This window comes from Monopterus albus, unplaced genomic scaffold, assembly GCF_001952655.1.
Source record: "Monopterus albus unplaced genomic scaffold, M_albus_1.0 scaffold12.1, whole genome shotgun sequence".
NCBI lineage: Eukaryota > Metazoa > Chordata > Actinopteri > Synbranchiformes > Synbranchidae > Monopterus > Monopterus albus.
Window position 1 is genome coordinate 3,257,585 of NW_018127892.1, and position 24,900 is coordinate 3,282,484.

The 24,900-nt window shown below is 39.8% G+C and overlaps 1 protein-coding gene across 1 annotated transcript in view; it reads right to left on the minus strand.

Annotated features, from left to right (window-relative positions):
- Positions 1-350: 350 nt before the first annotated feature.
- Positions 351-24,900, minus strand: part of dock5 (dedicator of cytokinesis 5) — a 31,407-nt gene continuing 6,857 nt past the window's right edge. The window contains exons 9-51 of the mRNA XM_020590494.1: positions 23,674-23,755; positions 22,991-23,120; positions 22,260-22,329; positions 19,970-20,112; positions 19,677-19,802; positions 19,427-19,551; positions 17,993-18,091; positions 17,677-17,749; positions 17,461-17,564; positions 17,057-17,237; positions 16,634-16,731; positions 16,442-16,531; positions 14,813-14,913; positions 14,544-14,678; positions 14,337-14,448; positions 13,866-13,936; positions 13,521-13,627; positions 13,216-13,352; positions 10,576-10,671; positions 10,235-10,333; positions 9,732-9,905; positions 9,509-9,609; positions 9,370-9,428; positions 8,962-9,116; positions 8,728-8,813; positions 8,205-8,361; positions 8,038-8,078; positions 7,873-7,963; positions 7,592-7,711; positions 7,138-7,227; positions 6,520-6,624; positions 6,073-6,213; positions 5,490-5,572; positions 5,294-5,378; positions 5,032-5,118; positions 4,736-4,912; positions 3,609-3,692; positions 3,384-3,521; positions 2,992-3,152; positions 2,672-2,816; positions 2,311-2,470; positions 1,969-2,087; positions 351-1,842 (exon numbers count right to left, since the gene is read on the minus strand). Of these exons, the coding sequence (XP_020446150.1) occupies positions 1,741-1,842; positions 1,969-2,087; positions 2,311-2,470; positions 2,672-2,816; positions 2,992-3,152; positions 3,384-3,521; positions 3,609-3,692; positions 4,736-4,912; positions 5,032-5,118; positions 5,294-5,378; positions 5,490-5,572; positions 6,073-6,213; positions 6,520-6,624; positions 7,138-7,227; positions 7,592-7,711; positions 7,873-7,963; positions 8,038-8,078; positions 8,205-8,361; positions 8,728-8,813; positions 8,962-9,116; positions 9,370-9,428; positions 9,509-9,609; positions 9,732-9,905; positions 10,235-10,333; positions 10,576-10,671; positions 13,216-13,352; positions 13,521-13,627; positions 13,866-13,936; positions 14,337-14,448; positions 14,544-14,678; positions 14,813-14,913; positions 16,442-16,531; positions 16,634-16,731; positions 17,057-17,237; positions 17,461-17,564; positions 17,677-17,749; positions 17,993-18,091; positions 19,427-19,551; positions 19,677-19,802; positions 19,970-20,112; positions 22,260-22,329; positions 22,991-23,120; positions 23,674-23,755 (4,840 nt within the window). The 3' untranslated portion in view covers positions 351-1,740. The remainder of the gene's footprint in view (positions 1,843-1,968; positions 2,088-2,310; positions 2,471-2,671; positions 2,817-2,991; positions 3,153-3,383; positions 3,522-3,608; positions 3,693-4,735; positions 4,913-5,031; positions 5,119-5,293; positions 5,379-5,489; positions 5,573-6,072; positions 6,214-6,519; positions 6,625-7,137; positions 7,228-7,591; positions 7,712-7,872; positions 7,964-8,037; positions 8,079-8,204; positions 8,362-8,727; positions 8,814-8,961; positions 9,117-9,369; positions 9,429-9,508; positions 9,610-9,731; positions 9,906-10,234; positions 10,334-10,575; positions 10,672-13,215; positions 13,353-13,520; positions 13,628-13,865; positions 13,937-14,336; positions 14,449-14,543; positions 14,679-14,812; positions 14,914-16,441; positions 16,532-16,633; positions 16,732-17,056; positions 17,238-17,460; positions 17,565-17,676; positions 17,750-17,992; positions 18,092-19,426; positions 19,552-19,676; positions 19,803-19,969; positions 20,113-22,259; positions 22,330-22,990; positions 23,121-23,673; positions 23,756-24,900) is intronic.

The following is a 24,900-nucleotide window of genomic DNA, read 5'->3' on the forward strand; positions in this document are numbered from 1 at the left end:
GCAAGACCAGCACCCACCACACAACTCCTCCAAACACCTCAGACTCCTCCCTACAAACGGCCTCCCAAGACAATGTCTCTTTCGCTGAAGCTGATACAGGAGCATTTTTCCACACCTGTGTTTATTACAAAATCACCAGTTCGTTAGATGTTTTGAGCTTGAATGGGCAATTTCTCATGCTATCAGCAGCATCCAAATGACTGTGTGCAGGTGCAGAGTTTCCAGTGAGGGCACAAAGAAATTTACTATAGGGTCAGAGTTAAAAGATGACGTTTTTTTGAAAACAATCAATGGTACCAAAAAATGGGATCTGCTGGTGTTTCAACAGGTTTTTATTTTTGTTCAGTCAACAACAACTTGTTCATTAAAAAAAACAAAAAAACAAAAACAATCATGTATCTCTTGAGGCACTGTTTGTATAAAATTTCTTTGTCCTCGTTAGGAAATGTGTACAGTTAAAAAAAAAAGTTAATCCCTTGTAAAACTGAAACCAAAATCCTTATATAAATTTGATCATTTTCAAAGGTGCTAACATGCATAGATTTTGCACTTTAGAGGCACATAAATGTATTGCTTCTATGAACAGCGCACAGAGCAGTATGCTGGAATTACAATCAAATTAAAATGCATAAAAATAAACCATCTCTGTACACACCAGGTGTGCCAAGTATTGTAAATATCAAAACTCAATGAATAGCAATAATTTAAATTTCAATAATGGCTTGATAAAAAAAGATACTCTACCAACACTAAAATAGAAAACTAAAGTGAACTTCAAAGGCATTTATGCTTGTACCATACAGCGTTTAGGATTCTTACAAAGGAGCAGTTTGCAATTTTGGGAAATGTGCTTATTCACTTTCTTACTTGATGAGCTGCACATGTAGCGAACAGACATGAGACATCAAGAAAGCTAATAACCCTTTCCCCCCAAAATTTCAGACTACTCCTTTAAGCAGAAATGTACTTCTACTGTACACCAACAACAATGTGATGCAGTTTGAAAACAGTCAGTTCATCAATAACATCACAACAAATATATACTCTGTAGCACATTCATTAATGCCATCCAGTGTTTCTGAAACTTTGTGGATTAGAAAAATTGGGTCTGATCATAACATTAGTGAACACCACCATCAAACACAAAACTACATTTCAAAACATCATTTACATTCTGTACATCATAGCTATTCCCTGCTCTTGATCAGGCTTGACATGCAGCTTTTTCCTGTTTAAATATGGAATGCTGTAAACACTCAGGGGGGAAGCAAGTAATCCAGTGTCACTCCAACATATAAAAACTAAATATTTGCAGCATTGATCATTCTTTTCCCCTGTGATAAAGTCTGTACAACATACTGATTTTTCTTCAAGAAAAAAGGCATCTAGTCTTCTTGTTTTATCAATGCACACCGAATCCAAAGATGCAGCGACCTTATGTACCCAAATACCATCCATTCTTGCACAGCAGTACCCTGTTATGACAATAACACCACATTTATTCTTCCTTGAGGCTTAAAAACAACAGCTAAAACTAAGGAACAAAGGCCTGCTCAGATTTAAGTCACTTGCATCAGAAAGAAATTTTTACCCCTGAAAATCTTGCATACATCCCTCGTAAACTGTCCTGCATCTGTACCCTACTGTGCCATTTTCTACAGTGCCACAAATTAAACTGTGCTTTCATCACAGCATATCAGAGAATTAGTGAAACTTTAAGGCCTGAGCGTAGGTGTAGCCTTACTGGGGGGTATGCTCGTATGTTGGGAACATTGACTTGCGAGCTTTCGGAGGCGGTGGAGGAGGCTTGCTCTCAATTTTCACTGGTAGCGGAGGAGTGAACTGTGGGGAAAGAGATGGAGTTCAAGATAAGACTTCAAATAAAAACAAAAAAACGTTATTTGAACGTTTACACACTATTAAATATGCATTAGTATGGGGAAGCTATTCTCTCTGACGTTTATGTACCTCTGAAGAGAACCCAGGGTTGTCAATCTCGTGCGGGTGTCTCTTCGGAGGCATGGGTGGGGGGGTCCCTGGGGTGTCAATGGTACTGGCATCATTGTCGCTGAGAAGTGATGAATAACCTACCACAAAAGAAGGAAAAAATAACTTTATAGACTGCAAGCCTCTGAATATGTGTGTGACCTGATTAGTGCTACAAATCAGAACGTGCCTGCACCAGGTTAGCAGGCATGATATTCCTCCTGGTTCTGTGTGCCAGGCATATTTTTAAGAGGAAAACAATGATGACATGCAGTGTGATTTTTTCAAAGAGGTATATATATATTTTTTTTTTTTGCTACATACTGGAGCTGCGTGGTGTGCGTGGTGTGTGTGGAGAGGCAGGGAGAGGGCTGAGAGGGTTAGACAGGTTGAGTTGGGATGAAACACCGTGGAACAGGGAGAGGGTAAGCCGTCGGTCTCCTAGTTGTAGACTCTTTGGCCTCTGCTGCTTTTCTGGAGGAGTCTGAAAGAAAAATGAAAAACTGAGAAACAGGCATCTATGTAAAACAAGTCCAGCATAAGGGAACTATTCCCAATTCTGAAGTGAATAACAGAAACTGTCTTGCAAACAGCTTCTATAATCATCTGAGTAAAGTACCTTTTACATGGAAATGACAATAGCAGAGCATATATAGAAAAACAGCTCCTGCACATAAGGCCTTACCTCATTTGTGTCTGACTGCCTCTCCAGTAAGACCTGGGATTTGCTCACACTCCACTCCTTCCTGTTCTTTCTAGCAATCCTGTTGTCATCTTCCAAGTGAGACAAGACCGAGGTCCTGCGATCGCTGGGGTGTGACAACAAGGAACTGTTTGCCAATAATTTGAGGCAGAGAAAGAGACAGAAAGATGTACAGTCAGAAAAACAAAGCACTTGATTTGAGTGTTTGAAACAAGCAGTCACTCTATAGTGATGGCAACACAAAATCAAAACCAGACAGAGGGGAACGGTAGGCAAAGCAGGGAGAGGATGCAGGGACTGACTCTTGGGAGGAAATGTAGGAGGGTCCATCTGAGGATATAGAGCCTGAGGAGGCATTGGAGAGGGTTGACACAGTGGACATGCGACGCAGTGTGGAGGACAGGATGTAGGGCATCACCACTGAGCCCACGCGACTCCTCTTCTTCTCCGTGAGAGAGCAGGGCTAGAACACACAAATTGGATTAAGCATCATCAGGAAACCTTGGCAGAGGAGGAGCACAATGACAGGCAAAACAAGAGTTGCAATGGACTGACTAAAGGAAGATTTATGGTGCCGCGCTAATATAATGCACACTCTGCTTAGAATGAAAAGCATTTGATTGGAAAGCAAGAGGGCCAATAGCTTAAGTTGGCACCCTCTTACATTAAATTGAGTTTGCAGTTGGCAACACACCAAGGTTATGACTCCATAATGCTTCTCCACTTTCTCCCGAAGGTCTTGGAAGCAAGTAACCAGACGGTTGTGTAAAGGTTTCAGCTGCTCTGTCGCCTTCTCCCCATGGATGCGAATCCCATCTGCCAAGAGAGGGATCTGGAGGGGAAGATGAACACTTAAGTGTTACAAAACATTGTGTGCTTTGAGGCCAGTATTAATGACAATGATGGTGGAAGGATTTACCTGCAGGGCAATGAGGTGTTTAAGGACCTCGATGTGCTTGCGGTCCTCTGGGTGCTCTTGGATGTATGCGTCTGTAAAAAATGCCTACAGAGGATGAAATCAGGACAAAAATTGGCCAGCGTTTCAAACACACTTATTTAAAATATAGTTGCAGGAAACAATGAACAGATTTCCACAGCGAGACAATGAGGCCACAGTAGTTCCCTTATGAATATAACTTTGCAGATCATAACAGGCCTGAGGCTAGTCAGACGTTGTGCTAATGGAAAAAGGATTTATAAAATTTTGTTTGCAGTTGTATCATTTATGTGCTAGTTATTCATCTGACAGTGTTTGATACTAGTATATTCTTTTCAGAATCAGTTACGTTAGAAACAACTGTGCACACAACTTAACCTGTTTTAGCAAACAGCTATAATCTAACAAACACAATGCAAGTTTTGGAACAGTGAAGCAATTTGTGGGCAGATCTGTACTCTAGTATAGTGGATCTGAAGGTTTCTAGTACTATGTACCATCCAAATATAATGTATTATGCCCATACCGTTGGCAAGACTCGATACATGGCAATGTCAGTCTGTCAGCTGACTGAAATATCTAAACATATATTGGATGAATTTCAGTGAAATTTTGTATGTCGAACTTCATGATCATCAGGGTGACTCCTAATCCCTGACTTTTCCTCTTGCATCACTGGCTGGTTAAAATTTTTTACTTACTCTGAGAAGTATCTCAACATTTACTGAACAGATTCATGGTTCCTTGAAAATGTATATTAATGTCACTGGTGATCTTTTCATTTTTCTATAATCAGATTAAAATGTGAATATGTCCAGTACCAAATACCTGCAAAGCTAATCACATTCCCATCAGTCTCAGCTGTACTTTGTGTTTAGTGCCAATTAACAGATGTTTGATTTATCTGATTGAGAGTTTCAGTGATATTTGTACTTATTTTATGTCTCTGCTTATAAAGTGAGGCAGAGTGCATGTCTGTCTTTAATGTAATCGTTTCAATGATACTCTAAGATCTCAGTCCCAATAAGACGAACCAACTAAATGATGCTGCATATTTTTTGTCTATTTGTGAACTTCAACAATTGATACATTAAATAAAAAAGTCAGACCTTCTCGTAGTTGGAGAAGCCGCCCATGACAGCGGGGTCAACAATGCCACTGAGCATCATGGACAGTGGGTTGATGGACAGCGAGCGATCACAGGCTTGCTTCTGCACAAGGTTACTCAGCTTTTCATTGGCCATCTCCATGGTTTCAATGGCGTTCTCCAAAGGACTGATCTCCTCCTGTCCATTGGGACATGAATTACATGAAGAATAATGTGAATTAGAGGAATATTTAAAGTGAAAGAACCTGTGAAAAGACAAGAAACAAAGCCGTTTGAAGCATCAAAACTTCTTCTTACCACTGAGACAGATTTCACTTCAAACCATTTCAGGATCCCTGGGAAGCGGTATGCGGTAACGTAAGTTGTTCTCTCGATCCACATGGTCTGTAGGGAAGAATAAACAAATACATTATTAAAGGCTGGCATTTCAATGTCTTCTTCAGTCTTCAGAGTGAGATGTGCAAAAAAAGGATCATTTAGACATTTTTTGGAGGGAATTTATGGGTGTGTGCTTACACAAATGAGCTTGATGCTTTAAAAGATTTTAAAAAGTGCTCACTGCAAATTCATTGTCTGGGTCCTTTGCAGCCTTCCTGAAGGGCCTGGAATACTGAAACTGGTCCACCTCATTGGTTCTGTAATAGCTGTAAGAGAACAGGTAAGGACAGCAGTGAGTTAGCAGTTTGACAAGAGAATTGTAAATCCCAGGGTATTCATGAGAAAATAAATCTGCTTTTAAGTGTTCTGGTACCTACTTTAATATCTGCTCTGGAACCCCCTTGTCTTTAAATTGGTGTGGCATGGTGAGAACAGGCTTGACAGTAAAGCACTGGATGTCTGTGAAGTTCAGCTAAGGATAAGACCAAAAATAGCATGTAGGAGCAAACAAAGATAGGTTGTACTGAATCTGATTTTAATTAATCTGTAAGTGTCAAACAAGAGTACGAGTCCACAGTCATGCTAGTAGCTCTGAGAGGCTGTACTAAATTCTAATGAAGTGTGATAACATGGTCATAATGACAATACTAACATGCTGTTATTGAGGTGTAATCTTTATTAAATTCACAATCTTAGTGTATTAACATGTCAACATTTGGGAATTAGTAATCAACACAAAGTACAGCTGAGGCTAATGGGAATGTTATTAGTCAAAATTATTAGTTAGTATTAGTTGATTTGATGAGGTCAATTGATGAAAAAATATGGGATCACCAGAGAAGTTATGATTCTTCCTGAACATGTACCAAACTTCATGGCAATCTAAAAATCATTAAAAAAAAAAAAAAAAAAACATGCACTAGTGTTGAACAAATCACAACTAATGACTAATAGTTAATTCTGTCCAGAAGAGTTGCTGATGTTGTCACCAGGGGGCGCTGTGCTGGTCATCCGGGATGCATTTGGGAACTGAGAGAGCAACTTTAAGCTGAAATCTTCAAGCCACTCATACTCTTTGCCTCTGTAGATGAACATCTTATTCTGCAGCAAAACATTTCAGTGTGTAACACAACAAATGAAACTCAATAAAATGCCATAATTATGATCATACTTTTCATTCGATGAAACTCAATAAAAAGCCATAATTATGATCATACTTTTCATTCAAGTATTCATCCTGACATTTTCTTGTGTCATCAAAAAGCTAATAATGTTGATTTGCATTATTGTACATTGCCCCAAGAAATGCTTCCAAAAGCCAGCTTCTTGCATAAACACAGGTATATGAGGGTTTCTGTTTAGTCAAATAGGGTCACTATTTATTCAAATGAGAAATCATTTTCTTACCCTGAGGAAAGAAGGGAATCCTAGGCCATAATATCCAACAGCAAAGTATTCTGGCTGTGGCCGCATTGCATGCATTATATTTTCATAGAACTGGGCTTGTTTTTTCTGTGACAGAGGACAAAGACAGTGTTAAAGCTGCAGCACATATACAGTATTTTGTAAGCATACTGTTAGTGGTTAGATAATGATATCAATCACAACCTCTTCAAAAGCAAAAAATAGTTGTACTCTCCTTTCTCGTTTATATAATTTTGAGAAAGGTTTATTGGAGAAGTCATATTAAATGGCTAATGGTGAGAGGCTTTATAAATAGATTCTTCATAATGCATTCAAACTCCACAGCATCAGAAGACAATAGCTGGGCAGAAATGATTTGGGTAAATGGGTCAACATACAAACACTTATCTCTTCTTCACTTCCTTGAGTTTGTCTTTCAACCAGCTGCACTCAGCCTTGTACAACTTGTCAGGCTAATTTCAACAGCATTAATGAAGCACTAACAACAAAATCATCCATTTTATTTCAGCTATTTTCATATCAGTTTTTAAAGCTACTTTTTTTTTTTACTGTTTTTTTTGTGTTTGCAGGGCTGGATTACAAAGCATAATATCCTCTTACCAGCAGCTGACTCAACTCCATGAAGTCAAACATGTGGCTCTCATGCATCTTGGCCAGCTGCTTGCCCAGTTCAATGGCCTTCTCCCACATCTGAGAAGACGTGTATCTCTCAGTAAAAAAGTGGACATAAAACATGGACATAAAAACACAGGCGCACAAGCTACAGTCTGCCATCTGGTTCCCGCGGCTGTTCTTGGTAAAACCCCCATCTCACAGATTTGAGCTGATATGTAGCAGCCACAGAGAAGTTCTAAATCCTGACAAAACAAATCGTCCTCTGACTGGTGCGTGAGCTGAAGTAAGGTCCTAATGAGTTTCACCATGCTACCTCAGTGGGCGGGTTTCAGAAAATTTGGGATCAATTATGCATTATGCAAAAAAATAAATAAATAATATAAATATAAAAGTGAACTTCTGCTGACACCTGCTCACATGCAGAGCAGTTAACACTCACCTTGCCCTTATCCAAGTAACATATAATCTCATGAAAAAGCCTCTCTTTCAGCTCCTGTTGGGTCCACCGATACTGGCTGTCTTGAGGTATCAGGTGAGGTGCACAGGGTTTGTCAGACCACTTGGGATGCAAATGAATAAATTCATAAATCAGAACTCAGGTGAGCATTTAGAAGCATGGTGACATTAGCAAAGTCTAAGCAGCTCTGATGTAAAACAAACAAAAAAAAACTTCTGATCTTGATAAAGCTGGAAAAACAGGCACTTTGATATGTCAGAGACCTCCAGTAACTCAGCATGTAGTAGCAGAGTGTAGGCTGCCTCTGTGTAGTTCTCACAGTCCAGGTGCAAATCTCGCAGCTTGTACAAGTATCTGGTTACAAGAGTACATCCGTTAGATACAGGTAGCAATTTGGTGCAAACACCAGATGCCTCATGTCGACTCACCGGATGTAGATGTCCTCCCTCTTCTTCTCTTTGTAGAAATTCTGCAGGAAAAAAGTTCTTAACATATTATGGAAACATTTTCTCTCAAGCAATATGCATGATTAATTGCTCTATGTACATGCATAAATTGTGTTAACTCTGGAGGTAACGGTAGGCACAGAGCATACCAGCACATTGACGGTGCAGCTCATGCGATGCTCAGGACTTTCATCATGTGTGATGGTGCGGTATGCCAGGAGATTTTCCAGCAAGCTGCTCAGCAGCAGGGCCAGCTCCTCTCCTGACTGTGACAGGTATCTGTGGCGTCTGCAGTGGTCCAGTAACCTGCACATATATGCAAATACCCTTCACAGACTACTCTTTATCTGTAAAGAGCTTTCCTAAAGCCTGTCTTTCCTTCTGAAGAGTAGATTAAAGCCTATTTTTACAGTTGTTTGGGACTGTACATTCTGTCCCATCGGGGGTTTCCACTGATTAGAGGTTCCTTACACTTCTGACAGACCATCATGTCCTTCTGGCTACATGAGGACTTTTCAAGAACAGAAACAGAAAGGCCTTTGTTGTATTTTAGCAGCAACCCTATGTGAATTCCCTATTACACAGAACTGGAGGATTTTTGATTTGTGTGTTCTACTAAAACAACATTCAGAGTAAAAGAAATATTTTGTTTGATCTGCTCCGATGCCTTACGTTTTCTCCAGCAGGACTTTGTAGTGCTCATCCCCACGGCCTCCTTCTACCTCTTGATCCAATTTTGTTATGAGTTCATTCTCAAACTGAAAAAATGAGAAGGGAATTTAGAAAAACCCACTATCATACATACACATCAAAAAAATGTCCTAATTAGCCATGACCAGCTTCAGTTGGATTTAAGAAGATGGCACCAAAAGGCTGAACTTTGAGGCAGCTTCTTTAGCATTTTACCATTTCAAACGTGTGTCCGGGGCTGAAGTTGTGCTCACACTGCATCATATCAAAGAAGATGGGTATGGTTGCTTTTCTCAGTTCAGGCTGAGGCACAAGCGTGACCCCCAGAATGGGCCCGACCATGGCTGGGATGAACTTCATTTTGTGGGGGCCTGAGGGACAACAAAACATTATCACGCAGAAATATTGTATGATTTGCGAAGGCAATAGGCTGTGTCTTCATTTCTCAACAAACATATGACAAATTTAATAATGTGCCAGGCAAAACAACAACACAGTGTGAAACTGGACAATAAAAAATATTGTCTTGCTATTCCCCTGGCTAGCAGGCACTGAATAAACAACTCCACAATCACTATGATAATAGCAGGATTATCAGATGGTAGAAAGAAAAAAAAAACTCACCAAGATTGTACCACATGTCTCTCATTTTAAATCCCATAGGCTTCCTCATGTCTCCATATCTGTGGCAAATTCAAATTAAAGAACTATCACATCAAAACTATTTAAAAAAAATCTTTTGATGAATTGTAAACGATTTTACTTGTTCAGTATCTTATTCCGTTTCTCTTGAGAGAAGGATTCCAGCTGCAATGTGCGGTGGGTTAGAAACGCCACGGTCAAATGAAAGTAGTTATTCCACAGCTGTGAGGGAAGAAGGGATTTGAAATATTAATGTCATAATTACTTTCTCATAACATTAGCAGTTGATTTTGTGTTTAATATACAATGTAACCTCTACCGAGGCGGGGGAGGATGAGACACACCTGTAGTTCAAAATGTGCTTGGTCCAAAAAATACGTGTTGAGGACGTCCGAGTACTGGTTGATGGCCCTCTGGAAGACCTGCATCTGCACCAGGTTCATGGTCATCCAGTCAGGAGGGAAGACATTATTTCCCATGAGGTCCTTAAACATGATGAATGTCTCCATGAGGAAGTCCTAAGAGCAGAGAGGAAGCTTTACTGTAGTTGTATGTTCATATGTGCACTGTGGCTATAAGGAAATGCAATTAATTATATACAAAAGAACAGAAATCAAACCAAGCTGATCCCCATCAGTGCTGCTACACATCAGGCACACATAATGCTCCCCTAGTTAAATGGAGGCCCACTGACATCCTCATCATGTCGGTCCGATCCATGGCATGAAATGTCTATAATCAATATTCTCTTAAGGAGCAGCAAGTGGCCTGGCTGGTTTAATGCCTGTTATTGATGAGATGTTTCAGGACAAGATGTAGCCAACAGGGGGGGAACTAGGACACTTACAATGATATCCTGTCTTGTCTTAAAGGTGCTGATGTAGTGGGCATAATGCATGTCATCCATTTGCTTCAGGATCGCCGTCATGCAGGAGAGATAGTGGCCCTGCCGCAGAGAAGTCCCCCATTACTCAGGATTTTGCCGTAAAAAAAGCCTTCGAAAAAGCTGCATTTACAGCACATATTTTTTGTTGTAATCATGCTGCTGTATTTAGTTTTGGCTCTTAAAATACTGGTATATTATTATATTTAGCTGAATATTTAGATGCAAGTATTATAAATATTCAAGTGAATGCTGAGATGTATTCGTCAAGGACATTTCAGGTGCAACATTACACTGTGTATTACAATGAGAGGAGAGTTTCTGTCCATGCCGATGACAGTCCGATTAACCCTGCGAAGAAGCCGCTCCATTATCAGCTGAATGTGCCCTCTGGTTGGACCCTGCACACACAGCACAGCTTCACATAGTTACCAGTCGAAACACAGCGACACAGACATGCTGCAGTCTGTATTAAGTGGCCAATTTACCCAAATTTAAAAAAAACAACCATATTTTTATCTGTTATTTTTTCTGCTGATTTCACTTGTCCACATTTTGAGATACTTGTCTTTGAGATTTCTCCCTCAGCAGAAGGTTTTCCTGGAAACACTGTTGCAGTTACTCTCCACTCTGTCAAACATTTTTTCAGTTTCTTCGGCAGACAGAAGGAAAGGTTAGAGCTGAAACACTTTGTCAATTGGCAGAAAATTAATCTACAACTAAATACCAAACATTTCATGCTACCAGCCTCTAAACTGTGCGGATGTGTTGCTTTTCTATGTCCTGAATTATACACTGATCAAAAAATATTTAAGGGAACACTTAGTCATCACTCTATAACACCAAGTCAGTTAAACTTCAGGGATATCAATCTGTCCATTTAGGAAGCACCAGGGGTTGTGAATCAGTTTTACCTGCTTTGGTGCAAATGAAAGTGACAACATTTGCAATAAAGAGGCAAAAGCAAGACAATCCCCCAAAAAGGGAATGGTTTTGCATGTGGTGGCCACAGACAGGTGCTCTCTCTCCTTATCCTTCCTGATTCATCTCAGGTTTTGTTTTTCTAGAGTCCTTGTCACTACTGGTAGCATGAGGCAGTACCTAGAACCCAATCAGGTTGCACAGGTAGCCCAGTTACTCCAAGATGACACATCCATACGTAAGGTTGCAAGAAGGTTTGCTGCATCTCCCAGCACAGTCTCAAGAGCACAGAGGAGATACCAGGGGACTGTTACACATGGAGAGCTGGACAGGGTCATAGAAGGGCAACAACCCAGCAACAGGACCAGTATCGGCTCCTTTGTGCAAGGAGGAGCACTGTAAGAGCCCTACAGGATCACCTCCAACAGCTACTGGTGTGCATGTTTCTGACCAGACTGCCAGAAACAGACTCCATGAGGGTGGCATGAGGGCCCAATGTCTAGTATAACCTGTGTTAATAGCCCAACACCATGCAGCTTGATTGGTATTCGCCAGAGAACACTAGAATTGGCAGGTCCACCACTGGCACCCCGTTCTCTTCACAGATGAGAGCAGGTTCACACTAAGCATGTGACACAGCATGAAAGTGTCTGGAGCCGCCATGATGAAAGGCCACACAGACCTCTATGTCACAGCCAACAATACAATGACTGCTGTGAGGTACTGAGATAAAATCCTCACAATATCTGTCAAACTTTATGGAGGTGCAGTAGGCCCTAGGTTCCTCCTGGTACAGGACAATGCCAGGCCTCATGTGGCCAAAGTATGTAGGCAGTTCCTGGATGACGAAAGCATTGATACCACTGACTAGCCGTACATTCTGCTGACCAAAATCTAGTTGAGCACCTATGGAACATTATGTATCAGTACATCTGAAGCCACCAAGTACCACCACAGACTGTCCAGGAGCTCAGTGATGCCCTAATCCAGGTCTGGGAGGATATCCCTCAGGACACCATCCACTGACTCATCAGGAGCATGCTCAGACGTTGTTTGACGTGCATACAGGCATGCAGGGGGCCGTACATACTTCTGAGTCGCATTATGAGTTGCTGTGATAAAATTCATGCAACTTCGATGAGGCTCTGATTTCAATCTCTCACTTAGATTTTCAGTGTGATTTTGAAAACAGCCTCCATGTGTTGATGATTCTGGTTTCCGTTGACCATTCTTATGTCATTTTATTCTGAACAAATTATACAACGTACATTAGTAAAGGTATTTAACTTGAATAATTTGTTTAATAAGATCCAAAGTGTGATGCAAGTGTTCCCTTAACTTTTTTCAGCAGTGTAGTTAATATCTTTGTGCTTTGGACTGTAAGACAAAAAAAAATAATCTGTCACCTTAAATGTTAATATACTATGATTGGACATTGTCACTATTTTCTAAGGTTTTAAACATTAAATAGAGAAAATGATTGGCTTGTTGATGGATAATAAAAAAATAACTGCCACCTAAAAACAAATCAATGAAAACTGCTCTCAGTGAGGATTATCCAAAGTAGCTTGAACACCCTCTCTAGAAACTGATGTTGCTGTTGAAGCTTTTTAACTTTTAATTTCCATTACTATGAGCATCACAAGCAAAATTCCATTCACCTCCATTATACTGTGGAGGTGGCTGAAATTTCATAGACTGACTCAAATGCTTCTTTTGGTCTAGGTTGCAGTGTCAGTAGGCTAAGCAGAGTAGCTACATCCTCTTGTGAGACACAAAAATGCTCCCAGGCCAGATGGAACATGTATTCCTTCCAGCATTCCAGCAACCGGAAAACCTCTGAAGAGGGGTGTAAATTACCTCAGATGGGTCCTTTCAATGTAAGACAGCAGGGGTTTTACTTCAAGGTCCCCACATATGTCTAACTCTTTACCCTGTAATGATGATCCCTCCTGCTGAGAAAAATCTATCTGACCGTTTACACTTCCAATGTATGTGTCATATGGTTAACTGAAACTCCTCACCACATCCTTGCGGTCGAGGTTGTCCAACACTGTGCTGAGCAACTGGACGCAGGCCTCATAGTCAGGTTTACTAGAGTGGTCGTCCAGCTGCCCACTCAGCTGGTCAGTCACAAGTGGCAGAAGCACATCTCGACACTCTGAAGCAACACAGTAAAGAAATACAGCTTGCTGGATCGCACACGCACACACATTTCTTGTTTAATGGAAATGGCCTGACAAATTTGAATGTAGGTGTAAAAGTTTCTTTTCCCATTTGTCTTGTGTGAAATGGCATTATGTGGTGTTTGAGCCTCAAGGACTCCTACCTGGCTGCCTGAAAAGGTCACTCTCCACCATTTTGCACATGCAGCCAAGCTTCTGACGCATGAGCTGAGAGTCAGGAATGCTTGCAATGAACTTTGCTAGAAGAACACTGAACAGAGAATGAAAGAAAAGAGTCAAAAGAGCAGCTGTGACAATTTCAATGCTATTCATATTTCACATCTAGTAATTATTGTCATGGAGAACTAATGAGCAGCACACATGACGGGTTGATTTTACAGCAACAAGCATGGAGAATAACACCTCCTTTTACTCAGAAGCAAATATGATCATTTGCACTGAGACAAGCAATTATCCTTTCCTGTTGTGCGAATCCTCTAGAGAGTTACCTCAGCTCCACAGGATCAAACACAGTCTGGATGTCATTAATGATGCTGGGGAGGTATTTCAATATTGCACCCTGAAAAGAAGCAAAGAATCAGGTCTCATCAGGTTGAAACATGAAAGTGTTTTTTACTCTCAAGTAAAACAAGCTTTTTACTAGATTTTTTTCTCACCTTACTGAGACCGCCAACACAGAGCCCACACTTACTCAGCAGTTAATTTGTAAGATTTTTCAAAAACTTGCCCATAAAACTGTAACCTGCTTTCACAGCCTGCTAGGTGCTGCAGTTATTTACATGCAAAACAAGAAAAACGCTAAGACTGACAAAGAAACAATTTTCACAGTCTGACGAGCTGCATTTTAGTTTTATTTTTAAGTAGTATTTGGGGGATTTTTCCACATTTTTCAGTTGCGACACAACAAAAATAAAACCCAGAAACCAGAGACATCAACCAACCATACTTCTTTGGTTTACCTTTATCTTCACTCCCTCATCCAGCGGTCTGTCCATAAGAGTGTTAAAAGACAGAAAAAGGGAGCGAATGGAGTTGAAGAATGCATCCCCATCTTCACTGTTCCCATAGAATCTAAGAATCAAGGCCAGGTGTTACATCACAACAAGAAGTCATCCTTACAAAACGAGAGTGCAAAGTGGTTTCTTATGGAGCAGTGCTTCTGATACCTGAGATAGAGGACCCGGGACTGCACAATAAACCTGAACAGGTACTTGAGAGCTTTGAGTGCTACGTAGAGCCTCGTGGTCGAATTGGGCTCTTCAGCGTGGCTCACGTAGTAGTTAAGTACCCTGGTTAGCTTCCTGAGAAAGTAAATGAGTCAGGCATCAGGGTCTGCTGGTAATTTTTGGTGTGGGTGGAAAAGAAGAGCAAAAGAAGCACTAAAAATAAACAGCATGAAGAGGTGTAAGCCATCAAAGGTGGAACAGAGACTCACATGTAAGCCAAAGTGGCACTGAAGTGCTGGTTGATATAGGTTTCTAGGACTGGATTGAAGTGCTGGAATTTGATGTCACCAATAAGTGTGATTACAAACACCTGGTTATAAAAAAAATGAAAAAAACAAAATCAGAGCCTCATCTCAGCTGAAACAAAACACATACACTCACCGGCCACTTTATTAGATTCATCTGTACAAATGTTTACAATTCAATACAACACTTCCGCCTTCACATCTGTGTTTATCACGCTCAAAATGTTTACATTTCTGGTGAAATTGTCAAATGTGTAAATTCAATTATATGTTTATTATTAAGGTCATAGTTAAAGGTGGTGTTGTACTGGACTACATTATATTCAGAGGTGTTCCTAATATTCTGACCTTCTCATGTATGTAACTGGGGAGGACAAAAATATAGACACCTCTAAATATAATGTAGTCCAGTACAACACCACTTTTAACCCATTAAAAAATGTACAATTTCAATTAGATATTTATAACAGTTTCACCAAAAGCTGAAACATTTTGAGCTTCATCAACACAGATGTTAAGGCAAAATTGCTCCATTGAAGTCATACAATTGAACAGGTGTGCCTAATAAAGTGGCAGGTGAGTGTATATTGTACATCACTGGTTCCCAAACTTTCTTTGTGACCTCTTAAAGTTATAATCCTTTACATAAAATCGCACTGATCTGACACTATTTAAAATCAGTATTATTTTCAATCAATAGCCATTCAAGGTTATTTATATTCTGTGAACTGAACAGAGCCTGCCATTCCCACTCTGGATTCAACCACATACACAAGGGATTCACAGGAAATGATGCCTGTAAATAATCCAGTATTACCGTTCATCGTTTTATTCAGCTGATATCAACCTTACAGTTCACTCTGTTTACACAGTATCACAACTGTATTAAGTTACTACCAATCCAAACAACAAATCATACTGCTGTCGCTTCACATTAAGGGCCAGGTCATACCAGAAAAGAACAAGTCTGTATGAGGTCTTGTCCAACTACGTGCCGTACAAAGGTGCAAGTATTTATAGTTGTTCTAAATGGCCATAATAAAAGGCAGAGTTAAAAGCTGGTCATCATAAAAAGGGACAATACTTTCATACAGTCTCTCCTGGAAGGCATTTATAGTATCACATGCGGCTGATCACAAGAGAACTGCCAGAAATGTTCCTACCTCCGCACATGTGGCAATCACTGTGTGAAGATGATGTGGAAGATGGATTACTGGCTGGATTATTGATAAAACACATAGTGACTTACCATGAATCAGTCACAGCTAATGTAAAGCATTTGTCACCAAGGTTAGCGCTAACTGGAATAGTCCATCAAAAACGCATCATGACCACAGTCATTTTCAGCATTTCACAAGAATGAAGAAAATTTTAGAGAAGTCTGAAATATAAAAATAATTCAGTTTTATCTCACTTCATGCCCTTGTTACCCCTTAGATTCATCCTGCAACCCCTTATTGGGCTCCTGAACCCCAGACTGGGAACAAGGGCTATAATATAATGTAATGCCAGCTTGTCTTTGACCCTTCTGTACTGGGTAAAACAACAACAAAACTGTCACCCACTGATACTATGGCTTCAGTAAAAACTAACCAAGGCATTGAACACCAGGGTATCATAGGTGTCCTTTTTTGAGGTTTCCATCATGATGGTGAACAGGGCATCTAGAGTATCCTGGAGAAACTGCACATAAAACAGAAACTCGTTACAAAACTGCCAATCTATAAAATCTAGCAGAATATTGCATAGTTAATACCGTATTTATGATGCAAACATATAACTCACTTTGACAATCTCCCCTCCATCAACCTCCATCAGCCGCTGCAGGATCTGGTCCAGATCTTCAGGGTTAGACCTCCAGTTCAACAGGCCAAGTAGATCCACTGGAAACACATCAATAAACAAGATAACATTCAACGTGAGCAGCTCATCCTCTCTTACAACATCAGTTAAGGTAACTGTGTTAAAACCCTGAAAAACTTTAAAATAAACCTAATCAGATTTCTATCAATCAACATCAACACATGAGCAAAATATTAGCAACACAGATCAGCTTAATTAATTTAATGGCAGTCTGAGGCGAGGAAACAATGTGGCACTGCACCTCGATCCACTATAGAATCTGTTTTATTTCTTAAAGATGGCTTTATTATCACAGAGTTACAAGATTGGAAAATTGTGAACAAGAGCAATGGTGCCCTGCGGTACCGTTCTGAGTGAGCTTAGTGGAGCAGGTGAGTGTTGCGATCTGGAAGCTGTCTTTAGTCACAGGAATCACTCCTGAATGGTGGAACTGCTTCCCCGTTTGCTTCTCCTTTTCCTCCACTTCAGCCCAGGTCGCTGGCATGGTGAGATAAACCTTAGCATCCTCTGCCTTTTTTTGGTCAACCTAAGAAATTCATAAAAATAGGAAATGAATCATGAAGCATACTCATTGGTGGAGATCTAATTTCATATTTATTAACCGAGTAGAAAGTCATGCATAATCCATGTACTCACTGTCAGCTATTCAAGACAGATTTTTGTGTAATTAGATAAAAGCAATAAATAATCTTGTTTTCAAATGTAGTGAATTCCATACAAAATAAAAAACATGCATGATCCTACAACACCTTATAGACGACAAGTTCGTGCCTGCCGTCCTTTAGCGTGGTCCCATCTCCTCTCATGAGCTGGACAAAGGCCATTCCAAATGGCTTCTCTGATTTGTCTCTAGCTAAAGGATACATAGGAGCATAAGATGGGAACGGATCCATAAAAAGTCACTCAGACACTGTAGCAGGATTACATGTGGGTGTTTGTCATACAAATAAAGCACAGTCACTCACAGTCCTGGGAGGATCTGTGCCGAAACATCATCCTCAGATGACAGCGACAAACATCTTCAATAGGAATTGTCACCTTGCAGGGAGGGGAGAAAAGTCATGGTCATTAAAGAGGATGAGAATATAGGATTATACATACAGAAGAAAAGCTATCCTGTAGGACATTTGTATAAGTAGAACATCCTGAGCTGATATCTTGCCTAGAAGGATATTTCATGAACACTGAGTCACAGTAAATTCATTGGAAGAATTAATTTGAGAACATCAGACTCCATGTTCAGAGCAGAGCTGCCCATGTGGGTCCATGACATGAACTTACCTTCACGGTTTCATTCCAACAAGGTTGCTTCACCTGGTAGTAAATTACAGACTTGTACTCTGTGATGCCATCATATCCAGCACCAGGAAATATTGCTTTCTATAAGAGATTCAGGAGGAAGAATAGTTTCTATGGTAGGAACAATATCAGTTTGCTCTATGATGCCTTTGCGATCAACTTTGGCAAAAGCACCATAGCATAGCAGAAATACAAGAATATTTAGCACATACAGTAGGCCAGTCATATGACCTTCAGAAATAAAAGTCATATGAAGGCAACAGCTGCACTGAACTAAATGACAGCATGCTAATATACTGATGCTGACAATGCTAACATTCTGATGTTTAGCAGGTACAATATATGTTTACATGCTTAGTTGAGCATGTTAACAAAGCTGATGGAAATGACAGTTTTTTAGGTACGTATTTGGTCTTGACTGTGTTTGGCCCTACTTGAAAAATGAAGATATCAAAGTTATTACAGGCCACTGTGAGGCGCAACATTGACTGTCAAATTTAGTGACACCCGATCCCATAGATGTTGAGACATTTAACTTATGATTACAAATGTGATGATGTCACAGCCACTCTCAGAGTCAGTAGAAAACATTGTCTGGGGACAGTGAATATGCTACTGGTCAAAGGTTTTAGAACACCTCCATTTTCCCCAGCTGTTATTGGTGTAATTCAACAGCCACACACACTTGTGGCATTTTTTTTTTCTATAATTGAAATCAAATATTGCTTGAATAGATAGCTCTGTTGCAGAAGATTCCATAAAATGTGACGCACATGTAGGTTGCTTTGCCTTCATTCTCCACCTGGAAAGTCTGCACACTGCTGCCACTCCATCATTTGAAGCTTGCCTTGTTCCTTTCTTCTGCACAGCCTAGAGGTGTTTTGACTACAATGCCATAACAGGTCATTATGCTGCTAAAGGAACAAACCCTGAAAAGGTGTGACCTCATTTAATTGCCTTTTCCCAAATAATACTTCAGAGGGTGTAGTAATACACTGTATACTGTCATTGTACAGAGAGAATTTGCTGTTATAAGTAATTAACAAAAGTTGGGACACCTGTAGGAGTTGCATCAATTTTCAAGACTTAACTTTCCTCCACTGGTGCACAGATTATGTAAATTGACCTATTAATCACTTCTTTTGTCTGATATTTACATACATTCCAGTTTTTTTTTTTTTTACTTCTTAGCTTTGTATTTAAGGTTTACTCTGGACTTTAACTGCTGAAATGTCAATAAAACCTGGAAAAATTGGGGTGTTCAAAAACGTTTGACCGATAGTGTATATTTAAAAAAAAAATTCATAGCAATCTGCCCAAAAGTTGTTAAAATACTAACACAGGCAATGACATTACTCAGATGAATTGGAAATTAAAAAAACAGATTATTTCATGCATTTAATTGGTCTGTTTTACCTCCATGGGATTGCCTTCATCATCATGCACACTCAATATGACCTCTACATTTTTGGGGGTCTTCTTTTTACCACGGTCAAACTCTCCCTGCACCAAGGTTATATAAATATCATTCCTCACGTTTCCTGGAGGAAGGACAACAGATGATCAGGTGGGTGTGCTGAAAACTGATGAACCCTTTTCAAAGTCTGTCAGTAATTAAAATGAACATGGCCATGGCGTATGCACAGTAACAAAGACTTTGACCCACCAGGGAGGATGATTTCTGGAAAGCCCATTTTCCTGACGATAGCCGTGCTGCGGTCCACAAAGTGGGGGTAATGCTTTCTGACTTGGGCAAGATCCCCTGGGAGGAGCTTCAGGGTCACAAACAGCCCTGGCAGCAAACATGTAAGGGATTTCAATGAGGCATATGATGAAAGAATAAAACCCTGTTGACTGCTCACACGTAATTTATTTCCCTCAAAACAAAAAGGTCAATTTAGACCAGTCCTGTATAATCACAGGGGGAGACAATGCCCGTCTGGGAGCACATCATTTTACCCTGGCCTTTGTGATTGACCTCCCGTGTAGCGATGACTTTGTTGAAGACAGCAGTGAGCGGCTCATTCTCTCCAATGACCTTAGATGGGATGAGGGGAGACATGATGAGCTGCCTTTGCCGGATGTAGGTCTCCATAGCTATCCTAGGATGAGAGGCATTGGAATAAGAATAAGGAAAAATCTCAACATTTCTGACAGGTGACAAACAAATTGATGGAAGGGCTGCAAAGGCAATGAGAGGCTTTTGACAAGATGGGATGATTATGATCTTTCCCCACACCCCCCTTTACCTCAAGAGAGTACCAAACCAACACAGAGTTCTAGCATTATACCAAGCTTTACAAACTACAACACAACCTATGTGTTTTAAAATAGACAATCTGATCAGCAGTTAAAACTGATCATCTAATTACATTGTTCTCTAGTTGTCTTCATAAAACTGTCAAATCCAGTTCATGTTCTCACAACCACACATGCATTTCTTTTCTTTGTTTTTTTTTTTCTTTTAAACAGCATTTAAATGCACTGCTCAAATATAAATATCATGAATTAATCCAGGGCTGCATCAGTTAGTCTTGGCTACCAAATTGGATTACACAGGTTTTCTAATGAACTGTGCAACTCACAGGCATAATCATAGACACGGTCATTGTGCAAATCCTCACATGCAAAATATTCTGCCCACTTCTTTTATCCTTTTGAAACAAAACATTTCAATAATCTCAGTAATATGGTATTATAACAAGAAGAATTTAAATGGTACCACCTTAGTTCAGTGTGTTAGCATGCTAACATCTGCAAACATGCAAGTCCCGATGAGGCCAACAGAGATGCTATTAGTTTTGCAGATATACATTATGAAACTGATTTTCTACAGTAAATAATATGTACTGTAGTAAATATGTATTGTGCAACATCTTATATTTTCAAACTGAGTTTACAGGTGAAACTTGTACAACAAACAAATATATACTACATGGGGTGAGACTGAATTGTCAAGTAGAGTAGAGAAAGGACTTATCATACCAAAAGAACACATATCAGATGTGGGGTGTATGAAATGCTGTGGTCAGGAACTAACATTTCAACATTGTTCCTGATTTGCAGGAACCTGTTGTATCCTCTTTACTATACAATATTAAATAAGTTTTCATTATTTTGTATTTTACCTTGTTTTAGGGAGGCAACCAGGAAACCCTGCAGATAATTTCTCCAAGCTAGAATTTGATTTAAGTCATTCAGCTGGCTGTAGTAACTGCACTATTGGCTCACTGTTTCTAAATGAGAAATAAAATGTCAGCGAGCATCAATGACACAGCTCCTTAGAGCTGTCATGCCATTTCAGGGCCAGTGATGAACCTGCTGATGACATAATTTACTCATAAATCAGGAGCTAAACGTTTTGAATAAGTGCCGACCTTTTACAAGACAAATTAAGTGCGTGGATTGAGGTGGCGACTGCACTTAATGTTCTAGGAACTACAACAGTGTTTCAGAGAATGTGCTTAAGCAACTGCAAAAGAAGAACAGTCAAATGAAGCATTAGTGTTCTGCTGTTATTTCAGACTTAGAAATATATACTTTTTCCATTGCTCAATGGAAAATCACTGTTAATGATATATAAATTAATTTGTCAAGGTTAGAAAGCTTAAAAAAACTGTACTGTGGCACTATTTGTCTTTTTTGAAGAGCAGAAATCTAACATATGTGCAAAGAGACACTTTACTTAAGTCTGGTTAAATATATCACATTAGATACAAAATGCAAAATAAACTTCAGAATTTCAGGTTCAAATATACTATATAAAAAAAAATCTATGTTTAATATTTAATCATCTGGATACGAGTCCTGATAAATACTGCGCCCCACCAAAATGTTTCTTTCTCTGTAGCCTGTCAAGATGACACAGTAAACTGTGACACAGGAAGAAAAGAAAAACAGATTAAATCTTGATAAAATTTGGTTTAGATGTCAGGAAGTAGGTGAGATATTTTTGGGGCTCTTCCATCAGGGATCTCTATGAATGTATTATCACCCTCATCCTCCCACTGTGCAGGTGCTATGAAAATATGGCCTTGGAGCCTGTTTTTAACAAGAGTGAACATTCAGCATTGCAAAAAGGTTTTATATTTGCCCTTGCAATGCAACATGGTAATAGTGAATTGCACTGCCTGAAAACAAAACACAGTAAATATAACTTGAGTCCTATCCCAATTCTTTTCCATTGTTCATGCCCTATTGAGCTACAATACAAAACAAGGTTGAGCCTATTTAACAGCAAAAGACTCACTGCTGAAAAGGGATGAAATACTGTTTGTCCTCGTCTGTTTTGCCCTGGGCGATATCTGTAATGTCCATCACTGAAACGACAAAGACATTGGGAGCATTAACGGTAAGGCAGCAGACTCAGGGACCAGCTAGTTTACCAGATGTTTTCACTTTTCCAGTTACTGGCAAACCAGCAAGCTAGTAGCTCTTAAAGTTTCTTTTCTCATTATAACTCTGGAAACTATGTTCCATTTTATAAATGGAAGCCGAGCCAGGTATTGGATCTCACTCACCTGTTGCCTGGCACGACAGACTTCCAGCATAGTAAGACAGATTGAGGCTTCTTGATTTCCAGCTTTCTGAATTGTTCATTCCACTAAGCTCTTTTCCTAAAGTGTTTTTTTCCCCTTGGCTAAGAATAATGTGACTTTCTGAATTAAATGTTTTTTTCTGACTCCGGTTTCAGTCCATTTGCTGGAACACCAGATGAAACCATTTCTCATCAAACCCACTAATCATCTGGCCAAAAACAAAGAGACGACTGCTAAACCAAAATCCACCGCCTCCTTTGCCAACGCAGAATGGAGGCATTTTCTAGGTCAGGAAGCAGGTGCTCCACTTTCATTCACCACACAGATCTTTCATTTTTACACCTCAACAGAACTATTCGTGCAACCACAAAGGAGTGGCATTTGTTTTTTGTTCACTTTTGTATTGCTTAATAAATATTAGCACATGTAAGCGGCAGCTCACCAGCGACTCCAAATGGTCTCCTCAGTCCTCCAGTCCGTTTCTTGCCCTCTTTGAGCTCCATGCTGCCCACTCTGATGATCTGACACACCAGAAAGAGTCGCGGCCTCATCAAGTCGCTGCTGCTCAGGTCCTAAACATATCCACAAAGATGCTTTATAAAGGCATACTGAGTGATAATGTGCATTACACACAAAAGGCATTGGACTGTATGCATTACTAGCCTGTGCACGTTATGCGCAGTCATATGGCTAGAGCTGCAGACCAGATGGCAAATATTACCGGATGAAAGCATTTTGTGTGTTTATTTTCCTGGATCCCTTTTCAAGCTAAAGGAGTTTTGACTTGTGTGCATTGAGGAAATAAATATAACTATTAAATTTCAGCACAATGCTTTGATTAATATAGTTTCATTGCATTCTGAACCAGTAATTCATAGAGGTGCACATGCCTTGTTTGCTTGGAACAGCTGACTGTGTTAACATAAACTGCAGCAATATAATACAGGCCAATGTATTCAAATTTTCAAAGAAATGCCTTGAATGTGAGCCGTTCAGTGAAAATGTCAGTAAATTAGGAGAGATCCAGAAGCAGAATGTCTCCTTTGTCACAGAGTTCTGGCAGCGTTTGGGGTTGTTCAAAATCGAAGCAGAAGGGATGCAGTCATTGGGTTAGGATTCAGTTACCGTGAACAGCGCTGGCAGGTTGTTGAGTTTTTCAATTTCTTTAGGCATCCCCATACTGTCCCAGCGCACCAGGACGTTCTCGCTGCATGAATTTAAATAAGACTCACAGTTAGAGATCACATTAGCTGAGGCATCAGGAGAAATAGAAAAATATAAAAAGCAACTACTGTAAAAAACCCTGCTTTATTTTATCTGTCTAATCAAATAAAACAGTGTCATGAAAATTCTAAGAAGATGTCATATTTTAGAGCCTACTGATCCCTAAAGACCTTTTATTAGAGCAGACATTCTGACTTGCCAAACAAAGGCCAGGCTTACTGCCAAAACAAAGGGGGAACTGCCATCAATAAGAGTATTAGAACCATACTATTTCTGCTGTTAAAATTCAAATTTATGTCTGCTGCAATAAAGGCCTATTGCTTTTCCTCTTGTCCCCTCAGGGCCAGCTGCACAAAAGCCTCCTAGGGGCTGGAAGGGATTGGGTGTTTTCACGTTTTACACCATTAACGCTCATAAAGATGAGCTTATTTGTAATCAAATCTTTTTTTTTTTGTATTTTATAGGTGCTTTTAATCACCTCCATTATTTATGCTGGCACCAATTTTGCCAGCCTTAGAAGAAAGATGTTACTTTTCTATTCCAGCTAACAGAAGGAGCAGCAGCTTACTGTGGCCTCAAATGAGCAGTCTTCCAGCTTTAAGCATTCATTTTAAACATAGCTGAAGCTGCTACTTCAGAGCTGTGCAGACTTGTGTGACTGTTATGCTCAACCTCCAGCATTTTTATTATTCTCCATGGCCACAGTACAACTAACTGAAAACAGTAGCAGAAGTAGTGTACTAGACCGAGCAGTATTTGTAGTATACTGTTATATTAAAATAAAACTTAAATGTTTTCTTAACAATAAATGATCTGTTTTATGACTGACTTGTGTGATACATCAACATCAGTTAGTATTGTACATGTTGATGTGGGGAGCTATGTTTTTGTATTTATCAAGCCAGAACTAACACCACTTTTCCATGTGACATTTTACAGTACAAACATTTCCTGCTTGCTTGGTTCAAAACTGAATTCTGTGTCCTTTGACTATTTAAAGAGTCTGATATTTTTTTGCAACAAAATCCACAAAAGCAGCGACTTACATGACTGGTTGCTAGGTTCAAGTAAAATCATCTAGCAAGTAACCCTCAGCTTGACACCTAACTTGGAATTAACAGTAAAGTG